Source organism: Ziziphus jujuba, chromosome 7, assembly GCF_031755915.1.
Source record: "Ziziphus jujuba cultivar Dongzao chromosome 7, ASM3175591v1".
Lineage (NCBI taxonomy): Eukaryota > Viridiplantae > Streptophyta > Magnoliopsida > Rosales > Rhamnaceae > Ziziphus > Ziziphus jujuba.
This window is the reverse complement of record NC_083385.1, coordinates 16,215,694-16,229,444: the sequence shown is the minus strand read 5'-3', so window position 1 is coordinate 16,229,444 and position 13,751 is coordinate 16,215,694. Positions and strand designations below refer to the sequence as shown.

Genomic DNA, 13,751 nt, shown 5'->3' with positions numbered 1-13,751 from the left:
GTTTGGACAACTGAATTTGGGATGGACCCGACATGCTGTTTGTCCTTTGACTGAACTGGGCCCATTACATTCACGGCCACTCATAAAAACTCTAGTGAAGTCGCTTTTTTTTTTTTTTTTAATAAGCAAAATAAAATCATTTTTGCATTTCTATTTGCCCAACCGAGGTTAACTTAATAAAAATGTAATTAAAGAGCTATTTTTAGAGTATGGAACAGTCCCATGGTAAATTTTTTTTTTTTTAAAATGATTTAAATTTGAACCCTCCACTTCTAATATAAAAAGAGCTATTTTACAGATTTAAAAAAAAAAAAAAAAAAAAAAGTCAGGACCGGACTAGTTCATATCCACCTCAATTAGTGTACAATTCCGACTCCACCACATCGTCGGTGCTCCCCACAAAAATTGAAGCCTTCTTGACGAGGAAATGGAGTACATATCCGTACCAACTGAAATAAGCTTTGTGGGTTGAGAAAGATGGGAGGGCCTCTCCATACCAATTGAATTAACATTTGTGGGTGAGCACTTTATAGAGATTGCCAATCTGGCTAAAATTATGTATAAGAAAATATTATCATTGTTATTTCGCATGTCAAAATCAAATCATCACACCTGTTTTTTATTTTCTATTTGTTGGTCTTTCCTGCCATTTTGTAACTTGGGCTGTAAAAAGAATTTGGGTCAGGAAGTAGTGTAACGGGCAATCATTATATATAACATTAATTCGTTTATTTATTTTGTTGCCACAACATCATTGTACATAATTTGTTGAGTCCTGAAGAACGGTGTACTTTATGTATTATTGGTATTTAGAAATTTGGTTTCGCCTGGCAATATTATTATTATTATTATTTTCAATTTAGAAATTATTAAAACGTACAGAAAGATTCTTATGCATTCAATTTCTTTGACTGAAAGTCAGAAAGCTTTCTTTCAGCAAAAAAAAGAAAGTCAGAAAGCTTTCGATCTTCTAAGGCTGTTGATGGCAGCCTTCGGGAATGGCTACAGCTTGGATATTTTTTAATTTTATCATACTTATATTTATAATGTAATTATAAAATTTAAATCGAAAAATTTAACAGATAAATTTTGAATATAATATTTTAAATGCACAAATTTAATTGTTTTTAAATTTAATTATTTTTAAAGCAAAACTGAATAGATCTAAATGAAAATTTTCATATATATATATATATATACATACATATAGGTAATAGTATTTGCCTCTGTACATAGGTGGCTTATAGCTGTCGTTTTATCTTTCATATATAGTTTTGTTTGTCTATATTCGTAAGCTTAGTTGAATGACAAATCATTAAGAATACATTTTGAATTTAACACGATTTTGATGAAAGTTCTGTTCTTTCCCTTTTAGTTTAAAGTATATTTTACCTTCTTTTTTTTTTTTAATATAAATTGGGGAGAACGAATTATAAGTACGTTTAACATGGTGCTTTTAGCTTTATAAGTAATGTTAAATTGCTTAACGTGCAATTTGATTATTTATTTTACTCTTTTCATTGCATTGATAATGGCCATACTAAGCAAGTTTAACCTTATTAGAGCCTTTCTTCACACATGTCATATATATTCATATTTAGCAATGATCGTCAAAAAAACAATAAAAAATTGTCTCTGTAATTATTCTAGTTTATATCCAAATGTAGTTTTAAGAGATAAAATTAGCTTTAAATCCTAATAATTTCTTTTAATCATTGTTCGAAAGACTGGAAAAACTATATATTGCAATAGTTATTTGAATTTTAGACGTCCACAACTGATCGTGGTTCTGAAGTGATTTTTTATTTATATATATATTATTTTTATTCCTTGTCCATTTCCGTTTTATTAAAAATTCTAATACCAATAAAAGGACATGTATGTAAGCCGAATCAAAACCTAATATTAGTCATCTACATTAAGGTTTAAAAAATAAAAAATTTCCACAATATTTCACCGATATTTTGATTTTTACGTGAGATGGATAAAAAATTTAGATCTCAAGTGGAAACGGATAAAATTTCCACCAAAATTTTCAATATTTTCATAAAATTTCTATTGAAATTTCCGTTAAATATCCATATAAATTCTTTTTACAATTTTATTAAAAAATCCATAATTTCCATGTAAATTTCCAAAATTTTTGTAAAATTTCTAAAATTTCTACAAAAATTTCTATTAAATTTATTTTTAAAATTTTTTTATTAAAAAATTAATAAACATTATTGATGTTTAACTTTCTACTTATCCATTATTTTTTTTACGATAATAAATTTAATATTTTTATAAATATTATAAAGTATATATAAATTAAAATATAGACAAAAATACAAATGTAGATACGTACAGAAAATATATTCTATAAAAATATAGCTAAATGAATTAATGGAATATGGATGAATATTTATGGAATGTTATAATAGTAACTTATGGTATTGTTTCAAATTCAACTATCAAAATATAATAATTTTGCATATAGTCTACCAATATCATATAATGATTACATTTAATATAAGATCCATATGGTTGCATATTAATAATTATATGCAAATTTATTAAGGAAATACAACTTTTAATAATTACTCCTTATATTTCACCACTTAAAATAAAAATGAGAAAGAGACCGATAATTTTCAACTCTTTAGGAGTTCTATGTGATATTGAGTTAACATTTTATAAAATATAATACAATTGCAATAATTATTTTATATATCTTAACTAATAAATATTTTCATCAAATATATATTTTTTATTGATAATATTATATTTATGACCATTAATGCTTATTATACATTATTTGACCAAGAGAAATATAAAATTTATTCAATATTTTTACAATTTATTTAGTCAATTTAATAATTAATTGATCAAATAAGCTAATCCTAAAGTTTCAATAAAATTTTTTATTTTTTAAAATCAATTTTCACAAATTTTTTATAATTTTTTATCGATATTTGATAATTTTTGATATTTTTATAGATATTTTTCATATTTTAAACTTTCGATATTTTTACCAATATCCATTTTTTGAACTTTGATCTACATATATAAAATGGATTTTTAATTGGAAATAATGAACTTTTTTTGGGAGAATAAATATACAGATACTCGAAAGAAGAGTAAACAAAACACAAAGAACACATCAATAAAGAGAGAGAGTGTTCCAAAAAATTTATATCAGCTTAGCTCTTGAATAAATCGATCAGGTTATTATTTAAGCACATAGTGTTTTCTTATACAGAATCTAGACAAAAAATTGTCTAGAATTTTTGAATAAGAATAAAATATTTTTAAACACAACTATATATATTCATTCAAAGACCAAAAATATACTTGTCAAATATTTTTGGCACATCCCATTAACAAAACATTTCAAAACACATGAACACTTCTAAGGGGAAAATTTTCATTTAAACCATTTTAGTTTTATTATAATTATATTTAGATTCTATGCTTTTGAAAGTGGTCATCATTTAAACCTCATATGTCAATTTTTAACAATTAATTTAACAGTTAAATATCATCCAAATTTTTATAGTATTATTTAGTTATAAAATATTAATTTTTAACATTTTTATTGCTTTTAATTATAAAAAAATTGACAAATTGGCATATTTTAATAAACTAAAAAAAGATTAATAATGATTTTTAAAAAAGATGATATTCAAATATAATTATAACAAAGCTAAATAACTCTAAATGAAATTTACTTTATAAAAAGGGCAAATTTGACATTCTATACTACAAATGTTTAAGGTGAAAGTGATTGTAAGAAAGCATGAGATGAGCCCGCCTACTGCCTAGAATATGACCGAGTAGGATTGAGAAGCGAATGGACAAATGAGAGATGGCCTCTCAAATCATGATGATTTCCATATCAGGCGAACTACCCTTCTTTCCTACACAGCTTTGCAATCAAAAGTTTGCACTGAAAACTTTCTGGGGCCTTTTTTCTGCTAAGAGCTGGCCCGCATTGATATTTCACATTAATTGATTGGAAATTTTATATATTCACCCAAACAAAAATTGAAAAGGTTAGATATTTATGGCTGCATATATATATATAATATACGATTTTGATTTTAAGAATCTAGATTCCGTTTTATATTGGAGGTATTTAACCATAAGTATTAAAAATTATAGTATATTTAATTAAGATTTTAATATTAAATTGATATTATTTTTTCAATAATAATTAAAATAATTTAATACAATATATTTTCATTTTATGTTGAAAATATGTTCCGACGTACATTATAATCTATCTACATTCTATATTTTTCCACATTCTATATACAGCTTTCGTAATGAACAAAGTATAAAGCTATTCATTCAGATTTTTAAGCCCATGTCACTTTCATTGTAGAAAATTAAAATATTAACCCAAATGCAAAACCATAAGAAAAAATCCTAATCTAATTTCCTAAGCATTTATTTGTCCAGTTACATGAAGCACAAAGCACATATATATGTATATATATATATATATATATATTGCCACTGCTTACAAGAGAAATTTTTAGGCCTATTCAGCTGTACTCGGCTTCCTCTTGGATCCTCTCCAACATCTCATAAACTGAAGCTGAAATCTCGTTTACTGAAGTGAGCTGAGAATCATCCTCAACCTGATTCAGATCAAGCATATATATAAAATCCAAATATTATTATGGGATTTTTGATTTCTCTGGAAACAAATAAGATTAACAGGTATGAAATATTGAAACTACAGAGTAACGAATTAATTACCTGGACGCTGAAAGAGTAGAGGACCATATTATCAACGGTTGTGATGTTGAGGTGAAGAATCAGGAGGTGTAGAGAATGCAAACCAACAACCATTTTAAAGAGCTGTTTTTTATGCCTTTTTATTAACACTTTGATACTGGCATGGGTTTCCACCATTGTCACTTCCACATCTGCAATGGCTGCTGTGGACTGCTTCTCGGCCATCAATGTTTTGGGTTCTGATGATAACGAGTTGTTGAACTGGGTCGAGGTTGAATACTGAGGGAAGGTGAAGAAATCGGAGAAGAGGGTAGATAAATTGGAATCCGATTGCTGGTTTCGCTTCTGGGTTTCTAGGAATTGCAGAAGCTGCTCAAGCTCCTTCACGAAATTAATGGCTCCTCCAATAATTGATGCTTGGTCTCCCTACGAAACAGAAGTCAAAAAACAAACAGGCTCACACCAACCATTTATAATAAGTTAATAATTATTAGGTATGGATATCTCCAAGCTATTGACTTATGTTTTATAAATTAACATGGATGATGATCTCCCTAGTAAGAGGTCTAGTGGTGAGAGACTAAGACACAGCTATCTCTTACTGGAGAAAATTATCTTGAGTGTATATAGTAACTTGGAGAAATCCATATTTAGAGACTATATTACAAAGAATGTCTGTGAAAGATAATTATTTCGTAAATTTGTCTAATAATATACATAATTTAATTATTATAAATGATTATTTTTTACTTTTTTTTTTCATAAATAACTCGTTATATCAAAACTGTATGCATAAAAAATATATATGGAGCTATATCAAATTATGAATATTGAAGATGAAGAAGAATACTCTTTGAACATAGGAAGAAGGCATCATAGAACGGAGGACAGAGAGATAATCATTCATTTGTCTCCTCCTATTGCGTTCAACAGCAATGTGAGTCATCCGCTGATTCTCAACATCTTCCTTGTTCTTGATGCTTCTCGTACGCCGTCTCTTTCTCCGGCCGGTAATAGTAGTAGTAACTGTAGATTTCACCGGAGAAACAACAGTGCCGCCGACAACATATCCATTATTATTGCTGCCGCTGAAATTTTCAGCGGAGGAAGAAATGGTATCCGCTGGATCATTATTAAAACTCTGCAAGGGTAGTGATGAATTAGGCGAGCAGTTCCAAATCATATCGAGATCTTGATCCGTATCGACTTTCTCGAGACCACCTGTATATGCTGCAGCAGCAGCAGCAGCTGCATGGCTCCAAGTTCCAACTCCTCCTAAGGAGGTGTGAAAATCCTTGTAGCCATGGCTGCTGAAAGGATCTGCTGGAAAAATGGCAGTTTCTAGTGCCATTCTCTCTCTCTTTCTATCTCTCAGATCTCTCTTGGAACAATAGACACGTCTAAGAACAACGACAACAAAAACCACAAACTTCTGTTTTACGTATATATTATATTTATATATATATATATATAGAAATGAGAGAGAGATAAGTATGTATAGAAGATTAATTAAAGAGTGTACGCGTAGTTTTATTAGTTTAAGAGAGGAAATGAAGTGGGACTAATAAAGCCAATAATCCAGCACGAGCGGTGATGGTGAGGGCTCTAAATAATTTGTCTGCTTCGAAAAAATGGGAAAAGCATATTAAAATTCTCTCTGGGTCATAATTGACTGTTTGACCTAGGAATTTGATGAGAGAGAGTGTGTGTATACGTGGCATTGGAATAGTAAGAATGCAGGATGAGTCATCAGAGGATGTCCTGGCAGAGAAGGAGAATCCATGGGAGTGACCACACAAAATAAAGTGGGGGTCTGGACTCTGTTTCCCTGCAATTTTTATCTGCCATTAACAAACAGTACTATTTTAACTCTCTTTTTATTTGACTGGCTTCCTAATGTCTTAATTTCCTCTCTTTTATGATTAATTTCTGTTTTATATTTTACACCCTCTCCAACTACATCCCTACTCTATTGTATTTTATCTCGCTTTTTTATTACAAATAATATAAAATATATATGTACATATATTTACATATACAATTTAAGACAATAAATACATTGTTACGCTTTCACATCAAAGTGAGCTATAGTAATTAATTTTTATTTCATTTAATGCCTATTGGTGTTCCAAAAGTTCCTTTTCGAAACCCTGGAGAGGAAGATGCATCGTGGATTGACGTATAGTGCGACTTGTCAGATATATTTGGTCATATGGTATTTCCCCGTTCTCTTACCCGATCGAGATATCCTCTCTTTCGCCCAAGAAAGGTTGATTGAATCATCAAAAATTTGGAGCGTGAAGTTCTGGTTTTATGATGGATACTATAAGACACTAACAATTGATGAGGATTGGTAGGATTGGTGCCACTTTACAGTATAACTGTGGAGTTAATTACGAGACCACAGAAGTATGTAAATTGTTTGTATTTATTAAAATGTATAGAAAAAAAAATTCGGTCAAAAAATATATAAATTTGATATGTTTGTGTATAATACTTATAAATTCAAAAAATAGAAATAAAAAATATGGATATTAAATATATATTAAAATTAGTTTAATGAGATAGTAATAGTTTAATACATTAAAAAATAAAAAAAAATAGTAAATAATTGAAAGAATAAAATAAATAAAAATTTTATACACGTTTTTTTATGTTGTTGCAAAAGAAAAAAAAAATTAAAATGATTTTTTTCATGAGTAATACAGCAATATATTACATACGTGTTTTAATATTTTTCCTTCAAAAAGTGTGTTTCTCTGTACGTACATTTAAATTTGATATGGAAAATGAAAATTTTTTTTTTCAATAAATACATACATACTCATGCTATACGTGTACTATTTGAGAATTTACTAATTAGGCTTCACGCTGTAAATTTTTTATTTTAAAATCATTAATTAAGGTAATATTTTAAACTATAAATTAGCATATTAATTGAAATTGTAATACATTAACATTTTACTTTACAACAACTCAAAACTCTAATATACATGCACATACAACTAATATCAGATCAAGTCCATAAACAATTTTATCACAAAATTTTTTTTATTAATTTTTATATTGCTTCGAAAATTAAGATTTAAAAATACATTAATGATTATTTTGGTTTATATAAGTTTATTTTGTCTAATAATGCTTTAATATTTCACTAAATTAACCTATATAAAATAATAAAGCATTTTAAAATCTTTAACTCTTAAAAGTGAAAAATTAATAAAAGCCATTCTACTGAACCATAAGGTAAACCAGTGATTATATACATATATATATATATATATATATAATATGTTATTTGGAGATGCTGCCTCCAAAAAGATTTTATAGGATTTGTTAATATAATGTTCCTCTCTCTCTCTCTCTTTCTATATATATATATATATATATAATATGTTATTGGAGATGCTGCCTCCAAAAAGATTTTATAGGATTTAGCAATATAATGTTCCTCTCTCTCTCTCTCTCTCTCTATATATATATATATATGTATATACGTATATATTGTTTTGGGTTTGCTAAGCCATGTTCAGAGAAAAAAAACCTTGATCGCAAGTGATTAATTTTCAGTAGGTCTCGAACTAGATCATGTAATTAGCTAGCTAGAGCGGTCGATATCATAATCTTTATCATTATGAATATTAAATTAGATTTGGATAGATTTGCAATGCTTTAAAGTTTATTGTTGGCAGTGAGAGTACAGCGAGGTGGTCCGTGAATTGGTTCAAAATTTCATATGCATATATCTATATTGATTGCTTCAATTTTTGAAATTGACTTTAATTGCGAAAACAAGGGGGTACAAATAACAGTATTGATATGAACGACAAGATAGTCAACTAGCTTATCACCTCTAAGCGCAATAAAAATTGTTTTAAAAGAGAAAGATACAATCCTAAAGTCTTAATTAAACATAAAAATACGTAATTATATTGCCAAATAATAACATTGTCGATCAAAATTCTCTGGGAAAACTATAATAAATTACAATTTTCATCACATAGACCTTAGGGCTTTTAATTATTTCACTAGGAAACGAAATATAGCCAACAACTTGGTTTGCTTTTAATTATTTCACTAGGAAACGAAGTATAGCCAACAACTTGGTTTGCTTTTAATTATTTCACTAGGAAACGAAGTATAGCCAACAACTTGGTTTTCTTTGTTATTTTTCCTCTTCACATACAACTTGACGTAGTATTAACTTTTTAATTTAATTATAAAATTAATGTTTCTAACAAACTAGCTACATATAGATAAACGAAACTTTCATGTTGATTACTTTAATTGAAAGCATTGATCAAATAGGCATATTTATTGGCACTCATTTATGTTAAATTAAATAAAATCCAACTTATTATATTCATGAAATGTATATATGTAAAAAAAATCTAATTGTTGTCATTGTATATGAGATACGATTCTATTAATAAGAAGCTAGCTTCCAAACTACCAAATTGGAATTGTGGACTTAATTTTTTGTTACGTAATAGTCTAATTAGTGCAAGTTTTGCCTATATATGTTAATCCATTTAAGTTATTCTCCTATGCAACATTCTAATCAAGGGTACTATATGTTACATCCCGTGAAAAAGAAATAAAACCCTTGAGGTTTAACCGGAAAACTCTACATTTTTTATGAAGATTCAAGAAAAATCCGAAATATTCTAGAAAATTCATAAGAAACCAAAATTAGGCCCGTGACATGTAGCAGATAACATCCAACGCCAGCTTACGGTGTGAACACGTTGACATTCTATTATATATTGCATTTTTTATTCTTTTTCAGCTAGTTTGGAGAGAAGCCAGATCAATTGCTTTCTTTATATATAGATTGGAGCTTAGTGGGCACTTCTCCTTAGAATCATTACTGAAGCTTTGACTCCCAGTGCCTTTTTGCTAGAATATATATATATATATATATATTAGCGTGATATGGTCCTCGATTGAGTTCCTTGTAAATTTGAATTTAAATTAATTTATTTATCCATAAATAATTAATTGTGCTTAATTTGATTGGTAGTCATTCAATCATTTGTATACGCTGTTATTGTCTTAATTATTAGTTCATTTTGTGCATAAATTTAGTCAAAAATATAAAAATAAAAACATTTTTCTTTTGGTTGTGAATTGTGATGCGCGCATGAAAGTATAAATATATATATATATATATATATATATATATATATATCTTGCACTTTATATCATGAAAATAACTTATACGTGTACCCGACACACAACCTACAAAAATACAAGTTATAAGTGCATTTTGCGGTTCATAGCTATCATATAAAAGTTCTACAAAAAGGAAGTAGAAAAATATGTAATTTCCCCACAATCACGACACACAACCCACAAAAAGTCAAGTTTCCGTAGGGTTATATCAGTTCCCTCCTTTTCATGGCATGAAAAACTTTATCATTTATGATCGAGTTGTGTTTTATAAGTAGGCTTTTCAAACGGATTTTTATTTGTTAAATTGAAGGTATAGTGTGTAGCAATATATAGGTTAAGTCGACTTATATATAGCTGGTATTCTGACCAATGATGTAAGACAAAAAAAGGGGTTACATAAAATATCGGATTAGCTAATTAATTAAGATATATCTATATATCTATATATATATATATATATATAAGGATCATTTGGAAGAAATATGTTGGGTTTTGTCTCTTCTCCATTTACTATATATCGTTCGTCATGAGTACTCCTTTCATATAATTTTTTGATTATTTTTTAGATATATATATATATATAATAATTATTATTATTATCCAATAAAGATAATATGATTTTATAAAATTAAAATCTAATATAAAAAATTGAATTGAAATGAAAATAACTTATTTATTCTAATTGATTTCAATTGTATCCAATGCCATAATATTAAAATATTTTAACTAATCAGAACTATATATATATATATATATAGACATAAGCTATAGAAAGTTATTATATCTATTTAACTATAAAAATCCTGTCTTTTCTTTTTTCACCAAAGAAAATCCCATCTTTTTTTTTTTTTTTTTTTTTGCTCTTTCAGTTTTCTTTATGAAAATTAGTTTTATTCCCCAAATTAACATGTTGAAATGAATATAAACATCGGTTATATATAATATTCCATTTTCCACTACTTGTTCAATTAAAGCATGCAATTCCATGAGGTAGAAGGAAGTGCTTTCCAAAAAATTCCACACATTTAATACTCATCAATGATACCAGTTGTTGTAGGATGAAAGCGAAAGGGAGAACATTTAATACTCATCAATGATACCAGTTGTTGTAGGATGAAAGCGAAAGGGAGAATTGCCTTGAATTCTGAAAGGGGAATTCTGGAATTGACTCAGCTTAAATATTGAAAGGCAACAAAGTTAGTTAACAAAATATCCCTTTATCTTCTTTAATTTTTTTTTTTTTTTAATAACAGAAGAACTTATTAGTTAAAAAAAAAGAAAAAAAAAAGAAAAGAAAAGAAAAGAACTTATTTGTAGGCACCATGGAAGTGATATTTAATGATTTCATTCTGATAAAAAGAAAAAAAGAAAGAAAGAAAGAAAATGAATAAAATATACTAAAAACAAGTCTAAAACTAGTAGGTACTAACCTATTATAGGCTACAAGCTAGCACTTTTTTGTCGCTTTTAACTTTTTTATATTATTATTATTATTCTCTTTTGCTTTGGTTTTGAAATCACCACCCATTAAATTCTAAAACCAATTCTTTAAATCAACTTATTTTAGACAACCAGAAATTGGGAACTGAAGTTCTATGAAAACTATAATTGTTTGTAAACTTAAAGGGATTGAGAACCGAAGGAAACAAACAAAATAAGATTCTACACCTGAATACGTATTGAAAATATAAAGATTGTTTGGCCTATTTGAAAAATCAGTAAGAAAATAATATGGAAAACTGTTAATTATGATCATGTGAACCAAAGTTTATAGCAAATGGAAATTAGTTATAATATATGAAGAAGCAAGCAGTCGCAAACAACGGGCCTAAGTTTCCGGGTTACGTACCGTTGTTTTTGATTCTTTTTCTTTCATTTTCTTGTTTCACAATCGTACCATTTGGAGTTTTTGTACTTTTATCATATTCCAATAGATGCTTCACAGTTTTTTGCGTCTTTACTTTTTGTTATTAAATTACATCCATTTCTTTAGGTTATAAAAGAAGCAACGTCTTTGACGGTTTGTGTAGCTATATCAACTCTATGTGTTTAATTAATTACTGGTTTGTATGTTATTCTTAACACCTTGTAATTTTCTCCAAGGAAAAAAATATAATAAAATAAAACACACACACGCACACACGCAGAGTACCAAGTTATTTACAAATTGGGACGGTAAGATAAAATTATTATTTATTTTATTGAATGAAAATTAATATAAATTAAATATGTAAGAATGAATATTAAAATAATAACAGAAATTCAGAACAAATTTTTTAAACAATATTATAATATCATTTATCAAATCAAATGACATATCAATTAATAATTATAAATGATAAACAATTTCATATCTATAACATCATTTTACTTTAAATCGACAATCAATTTCATATCTATAACATCATTTTACTTTAAATCGACAATCTTATAACAGTTTTAACTCTACGTCGGCAAAATTCGAACAGGACCAGATGGAAAGGGGGAGTTCAAATAATAATTGACGATTTTAAACGTATGGTATGTTTGGACATGATTGCTTTATTGCGTCTCAATCAAAATGATCTGTTGGGAGTTCAAAACATAGGCTCAAACATACTATGCATGCATGAGCGAGTACGGCCATGTGTTTATGTGTGAGAGAGAGAGAGAGAGAGAGAGATTAAAGCATATTCGTGTCGGGTACGACAAAATATTTCATTTTCTTTCTCTCTCTCTCTCTCTCCGGTGGGAATTAATAATGAAAATTGAACCCTCTCTCTACGGTGGGAATTAAATAATAAAACTTGAAAATGAAAATGAAAATGAAAATGGAGTAGTGGTCATGATATTCCGACAATTATGCCACTATGAGAACGTCATGTACCAGCAGGGTGTGTGTTTTATAGAATAGAATAATGTGCCAATGTAGCTACAAACAAAATCACCCCCACAAAAAGTGCATCGAAGTTTGCAATCCCTTGTTTATCTTTTTATTTTTATTTTTTTAAATTTATTATTTTTTATCTTCCTACACTTTCAGAGAAAGAGGCATCATCAGCTTTGTTGTTACGTTTTCTAGTGCATAAGAAATTCAAAGGCTGGATTTGGAAGTGAAAGCCATTTCTCTTTTTGGCTAACTTTTCCATTGATTAATCCCATGCATTCACACACGTACTACCGAATCCCCCTTCATTTCCATATCTTTAAAGCTGCACTTTACATTGACATATATTATTTTGTTTAGAGAGTGCCACATATCCTATTATAATGTGTGTGTATCAGTTTTTTTGGACAATAAATTCTTATAATCAGCCTATTATCGTTAAAAAATTAGGACCTACATCCTTTACTCTTTTTTTTTTTAAATTTTTTATCTCAGTTACTCTTTTAAAAATACTTCATCAAATAGCTACAATAAATGACAACTTATTATATATGATCATTAAAACTCAATTCATGTGCAACACATATAAATTTTTTTTTTTTTGGGTCTAAGTTGTAATCTATAAAAAACAATAGAATTTTCACAGGAAAGAGAAGAAAACAGAGAGAAGCCAATGGAACCAAGATTTGAAGTTTTAATGCGTTTTCTTTTTTTTGTTGATGGGTTTGCATTTGTTTTGCCTTCTAGACCTACTTGTTGGATAATTGAGTTTCCGTGTTTTTCTCTTGGATCTACTAGGCTACAAGACAGCTTAAGGTTTTGTGGAAAAAACACTAATAATAATAATTATAACAATAGAATTAAAAATAAAAATTTATTGATGAAATTAAAAAGTATTTTTTTCACTTGAAGATGAGTATCGGTTAGCTTCAATCTTCACCCAAGCTTTCTGCCGATTTTCTCTGTTTGTTTGTTTGTTTCTTTC

General features: G+C 28.0%; 1 protein-coding gene across 1 annotated transcript; it reads right to left on the bottom strand.

Annotated features, from left to right (window-relative positions):
- Nucleotides 1-4,308: 4,308 nt before the first annotated feature.
- Nucleotides 4,309-6,174, bottom strand: LOC107425275 (transcription factor bHLH94). Its single transcript, XM_016035243.4, has 3 exons — nt 5,576-6,174; nt 4,747-5,151; nt 4,309-4,625 (listed from the first exon to the last, which is right to left on the bottom strand). The coding sequence occupies exons 1-3, from the start codon at nt 6,074-6,076 to the stop codon at nt 4,530-4,532; spliced, it is 1,002 nt and encodes a 333-aa protein (XP_015890729.3). The 5' UTR covers nt 6,077-6,174; the 3' UTR covers nt 4,309-4,529.
- Nucleotides 6,175-13,751: the final 7,577 nt, after the last annotated feature.

Bases quoted from the DNA above. Each gene is read 5' to 3' on its own strand.
- LOC107425275 (XM_016035243.4), bottom strand. From the start codon at position 6,076: ATGGCACTAGAAACTGCCATTTTTCCAGCAGATCCTTTCAGCAGCCAT. The intron at 5,152-5,575 runs GTATTCTTCTTC...TCTGTTTCGTAG, and splicing joins CTTCTTCCTATGTTCAAAGA to GGAGACCAAGCATCAATTAT. The intron at 4,626-4,746 runs GTAATTAATTCG...GATCTGAATCAG, and splicing joins TCTACTCTTTCAGCGTCCAG to GTTGAGGATGATTCTCAGCT.